Genomic DNA, 24375 nt, shown 5'->3' on the forward strand with positions numbered 1-24375 from the left:
ACAAAATGTGACCCATGTCTGATGACAATTACTCTGAAATTCCCCAACATGGAAACATTTTCCAAAAAGAAATGTTTAGGTCTTTATTTTCTGCATGTTTACAAGAAGCTTCTATCTATTTGAAAAAGATGTCTACAACAACGAGAAAAGTCTAGTGTTATTCCCATAGTGTATAAACAACAGTTCTCCTAATTCCATTGGGACACTCATCATTGGACCAAGAAAGAGTTCTCCTTCACATACAGATGAAAAGCTTGGAGTTGAGATTGGTGTAGATTGATAAGTCGCTTCTGATCTGGTTTTTCCTGCACTCCACAAAAATGCAGGGGTCGGTTGTGTTTGTTTAGCTGTTTTAATTACTTGCTCCAGTAGTCCTGCAAATAATGAATGTGAATAGCTGACATCAGCAGCTGGCAATGCAATAGCTCCTTCAGTGTCTGACTTTGTTGATGTCTCTCCTGCAATTCTACAAGCTGCCTGTAGAGGAAGGTCATTGCTGTTAGACTGGTTGTGCACCAGATGGAGACAGTGCCCCTTGCTGTGGAAGGGGTCCTTTACTGGGACGCTATGGCCACCAAGGGTCAATCCCTGCCACATGATCACAAAATGGGGTTGTGTTATAGTCTGTGCCATTAGTGCTCATTGCTCTTTTTTATTAAGCTTTGAAGAAGTATGAACCTTAGCTGTCTAAACCTTTTCCTCAAACCTCTTTGCTATGTTTTTGTCAAGGATTTAATAGTGGATTTATTAAAGCTTCCATGCTGAGTAACTCCTGACTTTTAATTGTACTTGGGCAGGAAGAGACAGAACCATATTTATCATACATGGTCTTTGCAGGACCTATCATTTTTTGCTAAAGTGAATTGTTAATGCTCATGGTGATCCTGTCACATGTTTAGTACAGTACTGCTAAAAATACATACATATACACATAAGTGTATTTTTATATAGTTTAGCACTTGTATTATTCTTATCACAATTAACCCCTCTCTCCTTTTAATTTATTTATTTTTCCTATATGTTTTCTCACTTCACTCCTTTTGTTTTTTGTTTATTGCCACGACAACAGAGCATCCTGACAACTTAATAGAGAGAATATTCTGAACCCTCTTCAAGTAAGTAAATGCCATGTGTTATCCTTTAACAAAGAACACAGAAATAAATGATAGGCTATAAGCAAGTGTTCTCTCACAGCTAGCAGAGAGAGATGCATTGATGGTGCTTAAACCATTTGGAGTTTACTGTTGTATGTAATTAGACAACAATTAATACATAGCACAGCACCAATTTTACATGACTTTTTTTCTTTCTATGAAGGCAGAATACAAGCAGCAGTTCTTATCTGCCTGTGTCTGACTTTTGTATGAGACAGGCTTCCTAACACTGGCTACTACTTCTATTGTCTGTCTCAACCCCAGTTGAGGTGAATGGATTTTCAATGATTGTGTTCACTGCATTGAAAACTTACATTTTAAAAACTTCAGCTTGTCTTGTCTTTCCAGAAACAGTGTCAAACTTTTCATCAGAAGAAATGAATCCCACTACAGTGGTGCCCATCATTTCTAGCTCATGCAGCCATCCACTGCAGTTAAACCTTTAAGATCTGTGTCAAGAGCTTAGAGATAGCTTTAGAAACTATTTGAAGTCTAAAGAATTGCTTAAAGTATAATCTCCTGAAGGCACTCAACAAACTTCAAACTGGAGGGATGCTGCATGCTGTGAGCTTAAGGTTGGGACAATATAGTCAGTTCAAGGCCTTCAACTGAGAGTCCATAACATGCACTCCACCTGGCCAAATTAGTCTATCTTATCTTTCCACATGAATCATTCAGAAATGGTTCCTCAGTTCCATCACCTGTTTGTCTAAAATCGTAGTTGCTCTGAATGGGTGCAGATCGTCCAACTAATGTAATGTGACATAAGAGTCACTAAACCTGGGAGGCACTTTCCTTTTACAGCAGGTTGTAATATCACAGTTGTGAACATTGTTTTTCTCATCACATTATCTGTAAGACTAATGATTTTCTCTAAGTCATCTCTGAATGTCACACTGGTCAATTACAACTTGTTCATTATCATCACTGAATCTACACATAAATAAAAAATGTTTGAGACTGTAATCTGCTTATCAGGATTGTCATATTTGGTAGTCTTGAGTTTCATACTGTAATCAAATCTAAATGGGTAATTGAAACCATTTGTGTTGGACAACTTGCTGAAACAAAACACAGCTGTAATTCCAGTGAACAGTCTGGCAGCTGAGTGAGAGGCTTGAGAAAACTTTCCATAATGGTTTACCCTTCACTTTTCCCTCAGATCATTTCAACAGGGACATACTGCAGGGTAATGAAACCTAAACTCAATGTGAATATCAAATAAAGCCCAATAAATATCACATTCCAAAAAATACATTGTGATAATCATAATACTCATAAATGGCGACATGAGTCCAGGGTTTGTTTTTACAGTGCAACTTTAAAAATATATATAAGTATATTAAAATTATAATTCTATGTACTGATATCTGTAAAAAAAAAAATGTTGTGACATCTAAATTGACCACTCTGTCAAACACACCACGATCGACTGTACCACCACAGTGTGTATGGATTGTAGCTGTTGTGGTAGTGACTGGTCAAGATTCAAGATTCAATACTTTATTGCCATGTCGACATAGTCGATTGGAATAGTTGACTGTGGTTTTGATACTACTTGGTACTGGTTTATTTCAGTTGATACCGTTTTTTGCAGTGTGGTTTACATGTTTACATGATATTTTTTATCTTGACCAAAGTGCTGGAATTGGATGAGCCTACAGACCTATAGTCCAACGATTCAGTACCAGGGCAAAGGTAACCTAAGAAATGGAGCTGGACTAGATAGTGTTTTTTCTAATCTCATGCAAGTCAAAATGAAAATGAAAAAACTGAACAGAAAAAGAGAAAGATGTTAATGTTTGAAGGATGTGAAGTGTGTAATAAAACAGATTTCAATATCAAAAGCAGTTACTTATAACACATTCAGCACAAAAAAGAATACATGAGGAAATGAAGTGTATTGTTTTTCTATTCTTATTTTTCTATTCGTGACATTTTAACACATTCCGGACTTAAATAATTTGTATTTCCCTGATAAGTCCCTGCAGATATCCTGTTGGCATAACAGCACATATGAATTATAAACTAGCAACATATTAAATACTGCTTTTCATTACTTGTAACAGTCAACTCCCCCATGTGGTTCCCCCACATCAGGATAACACACTTTTCCCACATGTTCATCTCTTGTGTAATATTGTTTGAAAGTAAAGTTGCAGACTTTACTGAGTTTCAGATGGAGGAGTCAAAGAGTGACTGTCAAACTGTTCCATTTCCTAATCACTTAAGGATTCTTTTTTCTCACACCAGGGTCTGATTTATTTTACTCTTATCTCTAGTGAGCACACATTGCAAAGCAGGGGCTATACAAATGTACACAAACAGAAGTACAAGGCAAGAAGTACATTTTAGGAAGATTGCATTATGTGGTACAAATGAACTGGATAATATGAATCATATAGATATAATATAAATCAGCTTAATATAGATCCTCTGTTAGCAAAAGGAAGCTTTTAATATGGGTCATCTCCTCCCTCCTCTGGCAGCTCTGACCTTTAACATAGTCTGTGTTCTTGTAAATGTGAACACAAAAAAAGGATGTAGAAACTGATGCCAACACTTTAGAAATCAATTCAAATACAAGTCAAATCAATGTTAAAACTCAACTTGACTGAAATGCACCAATAAAGCTCAAGATGAACTGAAATTATAAGGGCCTAAGGGAGATTCTCAAATGGTCCATCAAACCCATGTGGTGACACAGAGAGGATTTTTATTTTTTAATTGATCTTTATTGCACTCTTGCCTTGAATCTGAGAAAAACGGGTCATTTTATTATTCTAAATATGAAAAGAAAATCAAACCATTTAAAATTTCAGCACATATGTATATATATATATATATATATATATATATATATATATATATATATATATATATATATATATACATATGTACTATTTGACCAGGAATTAGAAAAAACAGCTTGTATTTCAATTTAATCTTTTGAATTTTAAAACGAAAATCAAATAACCACTTAGATTTTATTTCACTTACAGTAACATAAAGAGTGTAGCTGTCACCTTCAGTTTTCACCTGGTTCACTATCTCTGTGTGAACAGCACACACTTATGCTCAGCTCCACCAGAGGTAAAACATACAGCTCTTTAATACAGAGATCATCATCATAGCCTTAAAGATCTCTCATTGAGCCTTTGCTTTAGACTGAACCAACCAAAAGCAGCATAATAATGTTGCTGCTGTTTGCTTTTAAACACACCAGCTTCAGATTCAGAGGTTTGATGCTGAGCTGCAGGGTTGAGTGGAGGTGTGTGGGGAAGTTTTTTAGTGCTGTTGAATGTAACCGCTATGAAACAATCAGAAAAATAATGTTTTATTGATTCACCAGCTTTCTTACTGCCAGCGCTCCCTCTCTTCATTCACTCTCTAGCTCGCTCGACCACAGCTAACACAACAGCGTCCTGTAGCCGCTTACTGACGGAGCAACTCTGTTCTAATTCAGTATCCGGACCTTTATACAGAACAGTGAGGAGGAATAAAGAATAAAGTAGTAGCATTCCTGCTCTCTCAAAAGAGAGCAGCGTGATGACTGCAAACAGCAGCAGAGGCTAATGTTAGCTGCTGTCCTGCGTCTCGGGGGTGGAGCTGAACCCTCCATATGCAGCAGAAACAGACAAACAGCAGTGGAGACTTGTAACAACTTAACTCAGTCATTTAGATGCAGTAATGGTCTGCTTACTTCCAACACTATTTTAACAATTTATTGATATTTTGAAATTGACACGTGGGCTGCCCATGTCTGCTCTGTGTGTTTGTTGTGATAATAATGTAAAGTAGCCTATCACATTATATATTATTATTATTATTATTATTATTATTATTATTATTATTATTATACCTTTGTAATTCTCATCGGATATGCATTGATCTCATATATGGCGTTTGGCAGTCCAATTGATGGAGAACTCTAATCCCTGGGGTCCTTATGGGTCCTTGTCATGTTTCAGATGCCAATGTCTCATATCTCCACAAGACATTTCAAACGAGGTCCACCTCAAGCAGCTACAACAATAAAATGCTACATATGCATTGACTCAATAGTATTAATAATGTATTTTGTGAAATGTATTTAATATATCAGTCTCAGTCCAATTATTTCTTCCACCATTGCACACACAGATGGATCATGAGTGCAGACTGCTTTCTGACTCAGGGCAAACTATAGTGGAGCTGCCATATGCAGTCTGCAATGTGCACTATAATTGATGGGTAGTTAAAGACAACAGGATACATATAATAAAGGTCCACAGCTGAATTTTGCTGTGGGGCAACACTTGACATGCAACAGAGCTCCAAAGAGGCTATATATCATCACTGATCATACTGCAGCATCATGGGAGGAAAAGGCCTGGAAGATTATTACCACACAGTATGACCACATTACAAACACAACTGCAGCGAAAAATATGAACAGCAGTCACAGACGGAAAATACTCAAAAGGGCACACAGAGAAATAATCCATCTTTTTACGGTATACACACGTTATTGCATACATACATATTATGATTATTATGATTTTTATACTGTTGTTGTTGATAATAATAATAAATTCCATTTGCATGGGAAGTTTGTTTGTTTTTTACAACTTATTTTGTCCCATAAAAAATACAAAAAAGACAAAAATCCATGTGCATTAATGTAACCCCCCCATCCCCAACAAAAAGAGAGAGAGAGAGAAAAAAGACAGAACATTTCCAAACATAATATAATTGAGGAAGGAAATAAAAAAATGATAACAATAACAATAATAATAATAATAGTGGGATATAAAACATCTGCAAATACATATACTGACAACAGCAAACACCTACCTAAGCATGATAACTCTTATTACATTTCACACCCAGCGTAAGAGGATAACTAACACACTTATGACTGTAGTAGTTTTCTGAGTCACATGTGATTGAAACGCATCTGTCAACAGTCAGAATACCATATTATCTCCTATTAGGAACAAAGAATAGCAAAATAACTCCTATTAGGAACAAAGAATACCATAACTCATGTTAAGAGCAAAGAATACCATAATAACTCCTGTTAGGAACAAACTTAGAATTCCAAATAATCCTGTTAGCAAAAAGCTTCATGGTTAATAAAAGCTGATCCACGTACATAATCCCTAACACTATCCAAATTCAATCATAGCAATGTAAATGTTCTATTTGTTACAGTCGTCGTATTGTAGGCCTATTTACATTATGTATTTTATATTTATATTGTTAAAATATATGTGTAAATACTTCAACATGTTAAGCGAGCTATATATCCATGGGCGATTTTAGACAGGGGCCAGGGTGGGCCAGGGCCCCTGTAGAATTGGTCCTGCCCCCCCCTATGGCCCCTGTACTGCATGATGTAGCTTTAGACTCATGAAATTCAGCTTTTTTTTTAATGAAGAAAGTTGGTATGTTAGAGCTGAATGAATATGTTCTAATGCAAGATGAGGTTTTCAGCTTTTAATTCAATTAATTACATGCTTTGTATGTGCTTCAGATGCTGAAGCAGGTGTTTCTGCAGGTATTTTAGGCAACACTGGGTTTAGAAAAAGGCCGATATTTGTCAAAAGTAGGTCGAAGAATATAAGGTACATGGGCCCCCCCTCAAAACATGTTGGCCCCTCTCTGGCCCCCCTGGTCATTTTGGTCTAGAATCGCCACTGTATATATCACAAACAACGGCACAGAAAAATGGCCTCTCCGGGCATCCGTAGCAGTGTCACTTCATCCGGAAAAACTTCTTGCTCGGCGTGACGTCATTAGGCGTCCTAAAAATGGCGGAGTCGGAGGAGGAGGTGGACGTCCTGGTCCAGAGAGTTGTCAAAGATATCACTAACGCCTTCAAGAGGAACCCTAACATGTGAGTAGCGTTTACTGGGAACACAAGGCGCGGGAACAGTGTCTGTTACATTCTGTTTATCCCCGCTGACACTACAGCTGTGCGGGCTTGGTCTATTACCTGGAATCGGAGCGGTTAGAGCTACATGTTGGTACAGTGCTGTTAAACAGATTCCTCGTTAAATGACAGAATTGAAACACACAGTGTGTTATGTAATGTATTTAGCGCGCTAGCCTTTTAACGTAGTATGGCGGGTGTTAAAACTGAGCTCAGTCTGCACGGACAAGTTCCTCAGTAATAACCAAATGAGTGAGTGATTAGAGCCCATACAACATGCATGTGTGTTTATAATGGAGCCATCCGTTTAAGACTGTTGAATCTGCACATGAAGCTTCAGTGGTTGAGGCTGGCTGGTTGGTGCAGAACACACACCTGTGCTGTGACCATTTCAATATAGATGCATGGTGTGTCTTCTTCATATGCTGAGTAAAGCAACCAGCAGCTACATGCTAAAGTCATAACTAATCTTAAAGACCTGATTCCCTCATTATGCGGCTCTACAGGATGCATCATGCTTTTCCCTCTTTACATCTACAGCTGTGAAATCCAGTTTGTCAACACGGCTTATTAAACTGACTATAATGAGTCTTTATGAAAGCTAAACAAGTACAACTGCCAGTCACTGATATGTGCTGTGTTAGATTGTCCCTCATTGATCCATGCAAGATGACAGGTTACCAAAACTGTTACCTACCAGACCAAATGACTCTGTAGCATTCTTAGTTTGTTTATAGTGAGTGAACCCTTAACTAAAGAAGACTATTGAATAGATCTATTCTGTAATTTAAGAGGCTATGGTGAATGTACACTGTGCTTTGTATAATCACCATTCATAAATTAGTGCTAGCATTTTGAATCTTTCAACAATGAGGACTACAATATTTGTGAAATATTAGATTCATTGAAAAACTACAGTCTCACCCAAGTATTTGAATGAATGTGGAGCTGTAACAAATGTGCTGCGGCCTTACTCATCGTACTCAACTCAAGGGAGTTGATATATAGTAAAAAGTACAGTGAAACTTCAACTTTTCAAACTACACACAAGTGTCTCACAGTATCTCCCACTAATAAGACTGGGGCTGTCCTTACTGTTTAATCCCAGGAACATTGTTTATTGTATATTTTATTCTATCAATAAAGTCTAACTTGTCTTGCAATGTAAAGCTTTAGAGACCCAAAACAGCCTGCATCAAAATTCTGACACATTCACAAGTAGATAACACTGGCTTGTACTGTGTATATGTCTGTAGAAAGTGACATATTGAATTAAATAGAAAAAGTGCCAGTGAGGTGAGTAAGGCTTTATGAAACATTACAGCAATGCAAGATAGATCATGCAAGTGTGTCTGCTTGTAAATATTATTTTTTTATTAACACTGTAACAAAAATTCTCCAACAATTAGGTTGTCTTCTAGTTCTAGTAAAAAACGAGTCCATTACAGTAGAAGACCAAGCTGGACTGCCACAGTTGTTGTTGTTGTTGTTGTTATTTTATTGAGATTTTCATATTAATTTTAACATCAACATTGAACAAATTAAGTGAATACATTATCCCCCAATCTGGCAAAATTAAATTAAATTGAGTTTCCAAAAAGTGTATATAAGGATTCCACAAGTGAGTCTTTCTCAAGTCTTTCTTTTTCACACTATATGTTAGTTTCTCCAGGGTTAGACAAGCCATCACTACCTGTGTCCACATACTGTGCCACATTTATGAATGATTGATATAACCTGACACAAGTCACACTATGACCCTGAGTACAGAGCCAGCTGAGTGAAAGTAATGTAACTGGAAACAACAAGAGAAGCATCACCGTGTGTGTGTGTGTGTGTGTGTGTGTGTGTGTGTGTGTGTGTGTGTGTGTGTGTGTGTGTGTGTGTGTGTGTGTGTGTGTGTGTGTGTGTGTGTGTGCGTGCGTGTGTGTGTGTGTCCTACATGATTAATGAAAGCTTCCCTTGGCCCTCGTTCTCTCTGTCCATTCCCTCAGTGATGAGATCGGTGTGATCCCCTGTCCAGAGGCACGCTACAACCGCAGCCCCATCGTGCTGGTTGAGAACAAGCTGGGTGTTGAGAGCTGGTGTGTCAAGTTCCTTCTGCCATATGTCCACAACAAACTGCTGCTCTACCGCCAGCGCAAGCACTGGCTGGACAGGGAAGGTAACTGAACCCGCTCTACATCTACCTACATCCATCAGTCCTGAAGGTTACAGCAAGATGAGCACATAATGTTATTTTGGGAGATTGTAGACCAGAATAAATCTGTACAAAGTGTCCTGGCAGCAGGCTTTTCTTTCTCATGATGAGCAGGATGTGGGGAGTTTAAAAGCAGGGATAGGATAGAGAAACATCAGTCAGGCTGTTTATTCCAACATCATGTTAATTAAAGCTTCTTTTGGTTCAGCTGCATCATTTTACACAGAGCAACACAGGAAAACAACATGGTACCCTATAGAGGTTAACATACCTAATCTAGTGTAATAATGAACAAACTGTGATGGAAGTGGAGTAGTATGATGTGACTTTTCCTCTGCTGCTGCACAATGTGATCAACACTGTAGATGACAGAGTGATATAAACAGAGCAGTAATAATGTTGTAATGTAGTGATGTGTGTGTGTCCCTCAGCTTTAGTGGATATCACCTGCACTTTGTTGCTGCTTAACCCGGACTTCACCACTGCATGGAATGTCAGGTAGAGACACACAGCTGCCACACAACTACACACATATTTGACTCTTGTGAGTGTCAGCAGGTCAGCAGGCTCTTCTTCACTATTAGCAAAATGCCCTCTTAAATGGTGGTTACACTCTAAGACACTTCATGTCATGATTCCCCAAATCAAATGTAATATTTAGAACAATTGTTTTCCATTAACCTTTATTTAATATGAAACAGTAATAATATAATCATATATATCAATACATATCACAATTTAGCACATTTTCTGTAAATTAAATGATAAAATAGTCAATGTGTAGCACACACACTCACACAGAGGGCTGAGCTCTGCCCTCACTGAGCAGAGGAGAGAAGCACCATCATAAATGACAGCAGAGACTCTCACACTGAAATGAAACCAGTGTACATAAATCACATAGTAAACATTTCTATTACATTTTGCTGTCATATTGTCACACTACTCTCCTAGTGTGTGTAAGTGTAGAAATTCAAGATGAGTAATGTTAATGTAATCCTTGAAAAAGATGAACCAGACTCCAAATGATATTGTCATTAAGAGTGAGATTTGCATCACATTAAAATAAATGTTAGAAGATAATCTGAAATGATAGATGTTTTTCTATTGTCACACAGCATATGTCATATATCATATATTTCACACAGATAGAGGTGTAACTGTACACAACATTCACAGTTCAGTATGTACATCATGGTCACGCTTTGGTGTGTTTTCAGTAGAGCAGAAAATAAAGGACCAAAATATTATTTTAAATAATAGATAAATTATATGTTGGTCCTTTTATTTTGAAAACATCCAATCATCAGTAGCTCATTGGCCCAAACAGTTGCTGAAAAAGTTTAGTTGTGCTGCAGTGGAAACCTGTGAACAGCTGTTTTCTAATGATTTATGGTTGTTATGACAGACTGTCTGAACACATCAGACATCAAATGTGCTCATAGTTGATATAAATGGCTTCACTCTAAGGTGGAGTGAAAAGCTGACAGTGACAGAGAAGGAAGGAGACGAGGAGATGAAACATATATAGAGCTTCCATATGATCACAGCTCAGTACATTACAGTCCTGAGGGAAACATCTGTGCTCATTCTTGGCTGCTTGTAATTGCAGAAAGGAGCTGCTACAATGTGGAGTTCTTAACCCAGAGAAAGACCTCTACCTGGGCAAGCTGGCCCTCACCAAGTTCCCCAAGAGCCCAGAGACATGGATCCACCGGTAAGACCTGACTGCAGGGCAAACTCTGTCACTGTCATTTCCATTAGAGAACATGTGTACAGGATTTAGCTTTGGCATTATTCATTATAGCCCCTACTGTAATATTTAAACACTCACAAGACACGTCATTCATTCACTTTCTCATATTTCCAAACAGCTGATTCATGTTTTCTATGTAGAACAGCTGGACTGACCAGTTAATAATGACAAGTTATGAGAGATGGGTGATCAATCAGTTTGATCAATTAATTTAAATATATGTTTGAGGGTGATTTTAAAAAAAGAAAACAATCTTCAGATTAGTTTTAACTTAATAACTATATGAAACTGCCACCGCTTTCTGTAGTTAGTGTAGTTCAAAGTAACATTTTCCTCCTGACAGTTCTCTTCAGTCAGGTAAAATATCAACATGAGAGCGTGCTATGGCTGGGCAGTACAAGTTATATTGATATCGTGATATGAGATTAGATATCATCTTAGGTTTTGGGTATCATAATATCATGATAGGGCATTATGTGTTGTCTTTTCCTGTTTTCAAAGACTGCATTACAGTAAAGTAAAGACTGATCTAGCTGTTCTATTATCTGCCTTTATCCACTTAGTCATTATAGCAACATTACTGAAGATTATTAAGCAAAAGTCTTATTGTGTAAATGTTTAGTGATAGCTTCAATAGTTATCCCGATAATATTATAGCAATGCCGATATCGAGGTATTAGGTCAAAAATATAGTGATATTTGATTCTGTCCCTATCGCCCAGGCCTAGTGTGTGATAGTAAAAGTATGGAGGAGGTTCAACCTGGAGCAAACCTGCTAGTATCACACATGCAAACTGATTGGACATAACTTAATGTCTAGCTTTTCCTTGGACTTTCAACCACAATTCATGGTCTTCATTAGTGACTTAAGATAATGAGTAGGGCTGGACAATTATGGCAAAAATCATAATCACGATTATTTTGATCGATATTGAAATCGCGATTATAAAACACGATTCTTCATAGATGTGTAAACATAAGCATTTATTGAACCACCAGAACTCAACTTAAAATATATTTGAACAGCACAACCAGAAATAAATTAGAATCAAGAAAAAAAATATAATGATAAATGGAAATAATAATAGCAATATGTAAAAACAATAAATAAAAATAAATAGCCAAAACCTACGAAAACAAAAATCCCCTGACTGCCGAGCTTATTAAATAAATTGGTCGTGTTTCCATGGTGACACCATGATGGTGTCCACTGTGTCAAGCAGTTCACACGCTCTCACGCCACACCTGTCATTTCTGCTGAGAAGTGATAGATCCCACCGCACAGACATTAATATATTATGTAATCCATACATCCCAACTCTCTGCATATTGATAGCGGCTCCCTGACGCCCGCAAATGACACACAATCTCCCGGAGTCTGGAGCGAACGCGCAAGAGCGCGCACTAGAGTGTGTGTGTGTGTGTGTGTGTGTGTGTGTGTGTGTGTGTGTGTGGTGTGTGGTGTGTGGTGTGTGTGTGTGTGTGTGTCTCTCTCTCTCTATCTCAGTGCAGCGCGTGTGAGAGCGCAGCGTCCTGATAGCTGTGTGATGTCACTGAAGATGTCCCAGTCCTACCTTTCTTCTTGTCAACCAAACACTTTCTGTCATTTTAAATCTCCCAGATCTGCGCAGAAACACACCGTTCCTCCAGCGGGTCTAACATAAGGGGCGAGACACAGAACTTGCTGGGAAAGACGGGGGCGTTGGATTTATGTCACAGGTGCGCCGCGCCGGGCGGAACAATAATCGTTTTATGTCGATTATTACGTTTTTATAATCGCGGGAGGCCAAAATCGATATTGCGATTAAAATTCAATTAATCGTCCAGCTCTAATAATGACTCTTTAAAATATTGAATGCTTGATTACATAGATAGAGTGTTTCAGCTTCTGTCAGATGACTTTTAGACAGTAGAGCAAAAAGAGACTGTCATAGTAAGACTGTGGCGCTGTCTCACTTTCTTTAGACCACTAACTTTTCTTACCTCTGTTTATATATTCTGGACCATGACCATGAACATTGTTAGTCTTGGCCCGAGTGTGACAGTCAGCCTTAATAAAACAGATGGATGAGGTGTTCCTGCTGAGCACCGGTAGATGACAAGGCCCGTAAAGGGTTCCCATGGTCATGAAATTCCTGGAAAAGTTATGAAATTAGAAAAACAGTTTTCCAGGCCTGGAAATGGTTTGGAATTAGGTGAATGTTTTGAATTAGGGATGACCAGATCTGATATCAAAGATAACGGATATAAGACAGGCTGCATGAACATGGACTCCTCACTTTTACCATGTCATAAATCAGTAGATTCATTTAATATGAATATACTAACCATCAATTTCAATATCTAGCTTTTTAATATCTTCTCATTTGTGATGTGGGGCCAAACACTTCCTCTGGATGTAATTATAAAATGCACCCATCATTTAGTGAGTTCAAAGTGTCAAAACAGCTGTTAAAAGGCTCCACAATACAGGAAATGACATCTACTCTGTTAAAACAGACCTCTCTCCCATTTGACTGTCCAACCCACATTTCAAAAGCTTCCATGCTGTACATGATCATGTTTCTGTCCGTAAAGTACAAATTGAATAAAAATGTGTTTGAAATATGGTTGTGACCATGAAAGCCAAACTTTCTTCAAGAAAGTTTCTTGTAAGCCTCCCACCAATCTCACTCCAAGGTTTTCTGAAAAGTTGATAGCTCTGGCTATGTTGTTCAACAAAAGCCTCAACAAAGCTCTACAAATGAAACAGTTGGACCTGACCATGCAGATTTGGGATGGGGGCAGGTAAAAACCCGATACTGTCCTATAGTCGCTGTGTGGGTTAGGGGTCGAGCCTTGGACTTCTTTAAGGCACTTACCTGAGCTTCTTTAATTAGAGGATACTTTTTAAGCTCTGCACTTTTAAGATGGACAACTGCATCTGTTTACGAGGCTCCCCTACACACTCACTTCTGGCAGGTCTTACTGTTCCAAACTCCACATTAATAACAAATGAGCACCAGGTTTTCTCAGTCAGGGTCCTGTCAGAGCATCTGAGGCTCACACATCTCTTCTAAAACCTACTGTACACATGTCGTCTTTTATCTTTTAGCACTCATTGACTTCATTTCCCTGGAGATTCTCTTTTGCTTAACCTTATTCCTGAGGGCATCATTTATTTTGTTTTAATGTTTTAACTTAAAAAATGCAGGTTCTCCCACACAGCTGCAGACTGCCAGATGCTGCATAGCCTCCAGCTTCATTAGTTTAGGTTCAGACACAGCAGAAAGTTCTGCTCACTAACTGATCTGCTGCTATTTGTGTTTGTGTATGAGACAACAGAGAGTTCAGATCTGTGTGCAGTCATGTTCAGTCTTTCCGTCGTTTAGATATGACCTTTTTAATTCATTATGAGAGATCCAGAAACAGCTGGCCACCTGCAGTCACCACAGTAAACTGCAGCAGGTGAACATGCAGTGAAAGTAATGTCATCATCATTTATGATGCCTCGTCGTCTAACGTAGCAGCTACCATCTATGTTATTGTAATTGTAATAATCTAATAAATACCAGTTATTAACTGGCCTAGCTTATATGTTAGTGAGTCTCATATCACCCAATGTTGTCTTTTTCACTCTCAGATAGTAACATTCATTGTTCCTGCAGGTACACACCTCCAACATAAGCAGCTAGTTCTTATAGTAATGACTGATTTCCCATCAGCCCCAGTTACTATACTAGTATACATTACTTTGTACCTTGTGTCATGAGGTGTTCAAGGACAGGACATGTTTCTATATAAAATTGCCTCTGACTGGAACAAGAAGCATCACTTGATCATGATGGTTGAATGACAGATGCTGGTGTAGCAGTAACAGTAACAGTACGTATGTCAGGTGACTGGAGTTGTATAATGTCCCTGCAGGCGCTGGGTGCTGCAGAAGATCCTGAGGCAGTCCTCTGCTGCAGGCTGCAGGAAGCAGCAGCAGCAGGGTGAAGCAGAGCAGGCTGATGTAGGCAGGAGTCAGCAGCTCAGTGAACATCTGGCCAGAACACTCCACCAAGAGATGAGAGTGTGCTCTGACGCTGCCGCTCGTTACCCCAGCAACTACAACGCCTGGTCCCACCGCATCTGGGTGCTGCAGCACATGGCCATGGGTAACATCAAGGTACACACCGGAACAGAAGCTTTCCTTTTTTCTTTTTATTTACTTGTATCACAAGTTTTATAATTAAAATACTAAGAACAGATGTGTGAAGTTCTCAGCTGCAGCAGCTCTATCACTCCTCATCCTCACTCAGTGTACAGAGCCTCTTTTTCCTAGTTTGTTTTAATATATAAAACACATACATTCATTACACACATAACATTCACCACATACATAATTGTAACAACCAAATACATAAAAGATATACAGAGAAAAATATAATAACAAATAATAACTTTTACAAAATAGATGCATTATAAAAAAGGGGGAAAAACAGTAGTAATATTACATAAAGCAAGTGTACAGAGTAATGCAGTCCTAGCCAGGTATCACTATAGAGACAGTCCACAGGAGCATAAGCTGTTCATTTGGAATGCAGTTGTGCATCCTGCTGCAGCCTTGCTTCATATAAGTATTATTGATTGGTTATTATCTTTGGATTGTTTTTTAGATTGATCAATTTAATAGTTTAGTCTATATAATGTCAGAAAAGAGTAAAACATGCCTGTTGTAGTCTCCCTCTGTTGAAGATGATGTCTTGTTTTGTCTGACCAACAGTACAAAAACCTAAAGATCATCAGTGTATTATAATAAATAACAACATTTAAGAAGCTACAAACATTTGATATGTCTGCTAATTTAAATTTTCTGTCAATCAACTAATAGATGAATTGACAAATGGTTGTGGCTCTACAGATGTTTAATTTCTCCTCCATCTCTGTGTACAAATGAGCTTAAATGGTTGTTTTGGTTGGTAGCAGTAATGAAGTTCCTCTGCATGGTTTTTATAATGTAAAGAACAGATCTCTGAATATTTCCTCTTTGTTTTTATTGAATCTCATCAGCTCTGCTCACACGTTCTGACAGAACTGATGTTGCTATCTGTTGCTGTCTGTCTGTTCAGACATCTGTTGCAGATCATCACACGTCTTGATATGCAGCTTTCTGTTCTTCATCATCGCCTGTTCTCTGTGTTTCCTCTCAGGTTTTCCATGACGAGCTGTCCTCTATGCGTCTATGGGTGTCCATGCACGTCTCTGACCACAGCGGCTTCCATTACCGCCAGTTCTTGCTCAAGGAGCTGATCACTGAGCTCTCTCACAGCTCCACCAACAGCGGTTCACCCGAGCACCGGTCAAGCAGCGTCCTCCTCCTCAGCAGCAGCAGCAGCCCTAACCATCACAGCCACAGCCAGGCTAATGGAGAGCTGTCAGGAGCAGAGGCAGCAGACGAGGTGGAGGAGCAGCTCGGTCTCAACGCTGTCTTTCAGCTCTTCCACCAGGAGATGGAGCTGTGCACAGACCTGATCCAGTCCTTTCCTGGACATGAGACACTCTGGAGTCACAGGTGAGACCTGAAAACTTTTTTTTATCAAGGTTTCGTCCAGAATTAGGAACTAAAAAGCCTGTTCTTGAGCCTTTTATGAAATCAGTTAATTTAAATACAAAATAGGTTGAAATATTTGTACTGCTGTAATATGCTACTTATACACCAATACATCAGTAATATTAGTCCAATAACACTGAAAATATTAATAAATCTATCTTATTATACTTTAGCTATAATTAACTGATAATACATCTATTAATAAGGGTAAGGTAAACTTCATTGATCCCCCTATGGGGAATTTCAAAATTGACACAACAGTATTCTTGTATAAGTGATATAAAATAAGATATATTCAATAAATAATCACTACATTCTCTATATAATAAACAATCTTTAAATACTGTATAAAGTAGAGATACTAAAGTCATATTTTCAGTGCAGTCATTTTATTTGTATTTTAATGCTTGTAATGCAATTTTTACATTGTACTATTACTAAGTAAAGAATGTGAATAGTTATAATACCCTGAAGCCTCCTGTGTGTTCTGTACTAAACAGGATGCTTCCTTGTATTTTAGATAGAGGATGTATTTGTGTTAAATGTGCATACTGCACAACAGTGAGAGAACAACATGTGATGTAGATTTATGCCACAAGATGTATTATTGGAATTATATCAAGCAGTAGTGTGCCTTCATTATATTTCCTACAGTAGCTTTTACTTGTATTGAGAAATGTACTGTTGAGAATAAAGACTATTAGTTCAGTTCAGTTCAGTTCCGAGCTTTATTGTCCATCAAGGGGAAATTTGATTTGCTGTGACAGTACAAAAAACAATTAACACAACAATAATAATAACAATAATAATAAATAAACAGTGACATAGAACATCATTACAGCGTACAGCACAACCAAACTTGATAAGAAACAATGAGGAGTTAAAAGTAGAAGTATCAAAAGAGTGAACTCCGTCATCTGTTAAAAGGTCACAGTCACAAAAGAATTTAAAGTTGTGCCACAAAAGCAGTGCAGTCAAGTGAATAGCATTGAATGCACATGGAATAAAGAACAGTTGTACTTATTTGTACCTACATCACCATCAAGGCCAGATCACATACTGTAGCTTCATTTACATGACTGATATTTTATGTTCAATACAGAAACAGTCTGTCTGCCTCAAAGTTTAGCTTTTTGCTCACAATAAATACACACAGTATTGTAGCTGTTGTTCCAGGTGAGACAGTAGTAGTAAGCTGCAGATGTAGTTAGAATAACCTCGTTACTTTGAGGCATACAACAGCTGTTAATGAACGTCTTTTTAAGGTGTGAACTTTCTGCATAAAGGTGCTTTGTTGATCATGACAGGTGCAAAGGTTAATAGTCAGAGATGAGATGTGATGAGACTTGTGTCCTATTACTCTTCCTCCTTAATCATGTTGATTAGATGAAACTATAATAATCTAGTCAGGGAAATGGCCAATTATTATTATTATCATTATTATTATTATTATTATCTCTATTCAGATTGTAGCCTTAGGTTTAATATACACTATATGGGTAAAAGTATGTGGACACCCTCTATTATACCTGTGCCAACGGTGTGTGAATGTGAATGAATGGTTAGATCCCTCTGATGAGCAGGTTGGCACCCATCAGTGTATGAATGTGTGTGAAAGGGTAATATGACATGTCATGTAAAGCGCTTTGAGTGGTCGCACAGACTAGAAAGGCGCTATATAAGTACAGTCCATTTACCATTTACCATGTGGGATTGTTGAACTAAGAAGTTTAATCCAGTCTGTTAAAAAAGCCTTCAGGCTAAACATATATGGACTCCTCTTTTATAGTACATTGTATTAGTCCAGTACAGTTGAATAAGCTGGATGTATTTCTCCACCCTTCCAGACGGCATGTCTTCTATCTGTGGCACCACTGGAGGAGGAAACACCAGCACCACCACTGCAACAGCACCAACGGAGGCAGCAACTCAGTCCACCGTAACGACAGTGAGCCGGGCCTGCAGAAGCCGTCCGTCCAGGGCTGTGAAGACGAGGAGGTTGTAAACAGACAGAGGCACGCTGGTGAAGATATGGAGGTAGACAGGGCGTCTCTGCCAGATTCACGTGACAGCAAGCGTCTAAAGAGAGGTGCCTGCCCCCCCACGCTGCCCTTAGAGCACAGCTTTGTGAGCAGGATCCTGGACAGCTGCTGTAACCCCGAGCAGAGACGCTTCGCCTTGGCATACAGGAAGTGGTTAGACACCGTCATCGGTCGGCAGCCTTGAGAGCGAGTACAGTTGGGCCCCATCCTTTCTCAACATTGAAGTTGCCTTTAGACACAGATTTAGGATCAGCTTACCTACCTGTAGTGCTGACTTTAACCAGTAGTAAGATGCAGTGATGACTTTAGAAACCACTCCTGGGGCAAAAAGCTAGTTAACTTCCTCGCTTCCTGACACTTGAGTAGAGACGGTGGGGTCGTAGTAAGGCTGTTCTTCCTCAGAAACATCTGGATTCTCTTGAGCTTGGTCTAAGCCAGGAACCCTTCAGAATGGAAATCTGCACACACAATGCATACTGGCTCGCTACATGTCCGTTAGTCGATTCTACTCTTATTTCAGGTGTCTCGATGTCTCAGGTCAAATTCCCACTGCTTTTTATTTATTGCCAGTATTTCAGTAAAGGAACTAAATGAAGCTGCCACAGCAGGAGGAGAAATGTGAGAGCAGAGCACAATAATTAAAATCACTAAAAGCTCTTTATAAACTAACTTGTTGGATCTGATTGTATAGAATGCCAAAATGGCCAATATTACATTGTGAAGTAATTATATTAATAATAATAATATATTAATATTTTTATTTTCAGTTTAATTTGAATTCACTTTTTATAGATATTTTATTTTAAAATTGCCCTCTTTTTAAATAGTGTATTTTACTCACATAATTGGCTGGAGGTAGAGGACACATTTAAAAAGGGACATTTTTAGTACTACAGCTATAATATAATGAAAAGTGAATTCAGTAACATCTTTACTAAAATGAGTGATTTGTATTTTTATATTTTCTCACTTCAAGTCACTATTAATCCATTGTTTTTTTCATTTTCTTTCTTTTTTTTATGTTTGTTGTTTGTTTTTAATATTGGCCATAATGGACTTCCATAAATCTGAAGCACATGTTAAATGAAACCTTGGAATAGCATGGATGATATGTTTCTGACAAAATGTTAAGCATTCTTTTAGCTCTGCTTTAGATGAATTAGTAGGAATTCCCTCTGGTCTCTTGTTGCAGCAGCAGGTTTGAAGCACAGCCACACAGGTTCTTTAGATTTCCATTCTGAAGGAGCTAATGTTTATTAACCATGTCATTTTCTCTTTGTCTTCTCTTCTCTTGATCTTTGGTTGCTGCTCCTAGTTTCCCCTCTACTGTCACTGGTGTATATAGTCAGTTAGACCTTACTATGTAGCAAAGTGCTAAGTTACAGTAGCTTGCAACAGAAAGCCAAAAAGCTAGTCACTTAGCTAAGAGTGTAAGTTCTGTTTGCTATGTGAGAAGTCTGAGCTAACAAGTCTTACTTTCTGCCAACCTGAAGCACTAAATACATAACCAGAGAATGTGAGCTTTACCAGTTTAGTGGTACTGATGTTTGACTTAGAAGGATCTAGTGTGAGGGGAGTGAGTCGCCCCCCCTCCCCACATTCACTGGTGCTACATGCTAACGTTACCACAACTACTTCATCTCTTACTGGTGTGGAGTGTGCAACAGGTGAAAACTGAACTGCACTTTGGGACTATTTGATCATAATAGTCAATGTTATGTGGGGTATCACTGACAAACAACAATATTACAACTATTTTTGAAATGTCTGCTATTTGCACCTGGCTAGTTAATAATAAGCGTAGCTGCTTTATTTCACTAGCTTGTTAAAAAAAAAAAAAATAGAGGTAATTAAAAAGGTCAAAATCTACATAACATTACATAATGTTTGTGTTAAGGAATAATTTGTAGCACTCCTTTTAAAAGTAACATGCTGTATCTGCACAGGTCATCCCATCAATAATGTTCCTCCCACTACATGACCTCAGCTGTATTGATTAAGGGACAAATGGTATTATTTCATCTGAAGTTATCTGTATAGCAGATGATTGGCTAGAAAACATTTTAATTAAGATCCATCTTTGTTACTCAAAGACGTTATGGGTTGTTGTTACAGAACACAAGTGAACAAATGCACACAATCACACAGACGATATATTTATGTAACCATGGACACAATATAATATTCACTACAGCAGTGGTTTCTCAAAGCAGTGCCAGTATATAGAGGTTGGATTGGATTGCCCTACATTGACTTATGTTTTTAAAGACAAACATGATGTGTTACATTTGCTTTAACAAGTCAGCTCATCAGAGGTGCCAAAATCTCACCCATTACATCATCACTTCTAAATGGACTGCTAATGTCATGTGATGTTCATAGACAAAGTGGATTCAATGTATTAACTGTCTTGTATGAAGATGGTTAGTTGACAACATTTAGCACTGAAATGTAGGAGCTGAATGAAATAGTATAGAAGACAGCACAGACTGAGAGTGATGCTTTTGCTCTCAGTGTGAAGGAAAAGGTCAATCTGGAAGGTTTAGTCTAATTGGAAGGACACAGTTTGCACCTGTAACTATAAAAGCCACCTGACACTGCACAGATGTCCATAAGTGTTTCTAACTGCTTTTTAAGATACATTCTTCATTTCAACAAGCCACAGGTTCAAATCTTGACTAAACTTCACCACCTTCCAGTGTGAGATCAGGAGGTAGACAGGTGAAAGCAGACAAGTACACAAAGCCATTTAAGCATTCTGTCATTGTAACAGTAACATGTGTGACATTGTTTTTCCAGGTTCTCCTTGTGCTTCCATGTAACCTTTTACCATGCTGTATTTGGCTTCTCATAGAAACTACCATGTAAGAGTTATGAAGTAAGATGCTTGTATCACCTCAAATCACTGTGTACATGATCATAATCTTGAAACTAGTCATTGAGCCATGTATTATTTAGTTTTGGTCACCATTGGGGTGTAGACATAACAGAAGTGTATAGTGGGGTATTTTAACATCCTTGCAGACCTAGACCACAAACTTGGAATCCAAGACTATCTATGCAGAAATATTTTAAAAGGTTCAACAAGCTTTTAAAAAGAATAATGTAGCTTCTGTTTTTTCTAATTTATTCTTGGGGTTGACTAAAGTGGAGAGTGTGTCCTTAATGAATTTATCCCTAGCATCTTATTAATTTTCTATTTATAGAATTAAGTGTAAAATTAAGAATACTTATAAATAAGTATTTTATCTTCACTTTCAGTGTTTTGTCATCTGCTTACTAAGAAAATAAAGTTCATCTGGGATCTAGTGTTTTTTTACTGCTGTTTATTTTGCACCACTGCACTGATGTATAAAGCTCTGACAGAAGACTTGAGGGTGTTTATGTAGTATTAGCCGGGTTAAAGATTTTTATTGCTCATTGACATTCGTGAAACATTACACAGCAGTGAGCTGCATGATAATATAAATAACCTTTTATTTGCTGTACGTGCAGCTTTTGAAAATATTGACCTCCAAATTTTTTAACTGGTTAGGTCTTTAACCCTCCTGTTGTCCTCAGGTCAAGGAAGGAAGGAAGGAAAGGAGTAAGGAGGGAGGGAGTAAGGAAGGAAGGAAAGGAGTAGGAAGGGAGGGAGGAAGGAAGGAAGGGAAGGAGGGAGGAAGGAAGGAAGGAGGGAGGGAGCAAGTATGGAAGGAAGTGAGGAAAGAAGTATGGAAGGAGGGGAAGAACAAAGGAAAAATTAGAGAAAGAGGGAGGAAGGAAGGAAAGAAGAACAGTCAAAAGAGATGGGGTCAATTTGACCCTGGAGGACGACAGGAGGGTTAATGCAGCTTCTGCTCTCATATTACTTGCATTAAATTCCTTCTTCTGAGTGTCTCAGGAACTTATGATGTATGCTTTGGGGTTCTTCTCTGTATAGATGCTGACATTGGATGATGTCATCAGGTATCATAAAATCTATTCTCACAGCAAGAGGTGGATGATCCTAAAGCTTTTCCCTCACGTACATATTTGACATTAATGTTTGGATGAACCCAAGGACATTATTTTGCTTCCGCACAGAGACTAAGCTTGACATTCAGTCTGAGAAGTTTGGCAATCTGTCAGCTCAGATCAAATCAATAGACAGTTTGGGGTCAACATGATTCTGATTAAAGTTTCAGCACCGTCACCAAAACAATGTTCTTCTATGTGAGAAACATTGCATGATGATCAACAGAAAGGAATGTAGAGCTGGTGTTTTGCAGAAATGAAATAAGAGGATGTTTACCTGTTGGAGGTGTGATATTTGCAGGAAATGCAGAAGGAGCCTGTCAAGTCTGTTTTATTTATTTCAAACATGTTAAAATAAGATAAAATATAAAGGCAGCAAGGTGAGTTTAAGGCCATGATGAATTTGTCTCCACTGTCTGGGATCCAGCTGTGAGTAAGATTCAATTTCTACAGTTTACTTGTTCCCCTCTCTGTGTCCCATTAGACCTGAGAGATTAAAGAACACATGTATTTAGTTGTGGTGTGAAAGGGAGGATTACTGTTTGACAGTAAATGCACATAGTAGAGGGGTTCATGTCAGTGATTGCATAGCTTATTATACACTAGACCCAAAAGGTGAAGAGTATGTGAATCTCTCTAACAGTCTGAGCCTATTATTAACTTAGTACAGGAATGCACCACCTGCATGCCACTTTGATTCATCTCAAGTTGGAAAATGTATTTATTACCATCATTTTACAAGGTTGTATAATGAAATGTCATGCTACTCACAAAAACAGAAATTACATGGATTCATAAATAATAACTTTTTTATATTGGAGTGCAGAGGATGAATTGAGGAAAGTAGCTGCTCTGGTTTTGCTCTGGTGCTATGACAGCAAATACGTCTATATGTCTTTCCAGACAGCAGCAGGGTGAACAGGTCTGTGACTGGGCTGGATATTATCTTTATTATCATTTGAGCTCTGTGCACCCACCATTCTGCAATATTATTGATTCCCTCTGAGATGAACTCTCATCATTGTTTGAAATCCGGCCAATGATGGGGGCGTCATCTGCAAACTTCTCAACAGAGTTCTCTCCAAGTCATGGGGTTGCAGTCGTGAGTGTACAGTGTGAATATGAGGGGGCTGGACCAGTGGTGATTTTAGACCCTTTTAGGGGGTGCTAAAGCCCCCTTAAATTTGATCACAGCACCCCTGAAAGGGTTTTTTTTCCTAAAAGTTATTTTATACGACTTATGCTACAGGTTCAAATGGTTTTATTTGAACAGGTTTAATGTACTCTGGATAATTCTGTCATTAATATTGTCTTTCCCTCAGGGTTTATTAACTATCTTAGGCTCCTCTCTGTAGAAATCTGTGATTGTTTATTCTGATTATTATACACTATAGATCGATTAACTGTGAATTCATATTTCTTGTAGTAATTTATGTTATCCAGTAAAATGAGTAAATTAGCAGGGGGTTTGAACACTTCCAGGGCATTGTGTGTCAACTTCTCACTAGGAGCTGATCCTCCCTAAAGGTCTGATCCTAGAATCGCCCCTAGGCTGAGCACACAACCCTGGGGCTCTGGTGTGACCACCAATCTGAACTCCCTAGGGTCTGTTTGTGAGGAACTTCGATACCCAGTTGTGGAGTGTGGTACTCAAGCCCAGAATGCTAAGTTTCCAATTAGCTGTGAATGCAAGAGTCTCATTTTAATTTCTCGCAATCAGAAATTAGCCAGAGGT

The 24375-nt window shown here is 38.3% G+C and overlaps 1 protein-coding gene across 1 annotated transcript; it reads left to right on the forward strand.

The window, feature by feature from the left end:
- Nucleotides 1–6935: 6935 nt before the first annotated feature.
- On the forward strand, nt 6936–19535 carry ptar1 (protein prenyltransferase alpha subunit repeat containing 1). Its single transcript, XM_053325950.1, has 7 exons — nt 6936–7035; nt 9066–9235; nt 9703–9769; nt 10884–10988; nt 14934–15177; nt 16202–16563; nt 18450–19535. Exons 1-7 carry the CDS (start codon nt 6950–6952, stop codon nt 18826–18828), a joined length of 1413 nt encoding a protein of 470 aa, XP_053181925.1. The 5' UTR covers nt 6936–6949; the 3' UTR covers nt 18829–19535.
- Nucleotides 19536–24375: the final 4840 nt, after the last annotated feature.

The sequence above is a fragment of the Scomber japonicus genome, chromosome 9, assembly GCF_027409825.1.
Source record: "Scomber japonicus isolate fScoJap1 chromosome 9, fScoJap1.pri, whole genome shotgun sequence".
NCBI classification, from domain to species: domain Eukaryota; kingdom Metazoa; phylum Chordata; class Actinopteri; order Scombriformes; family Scombridae; genus Scomber; species Scomber japonicus.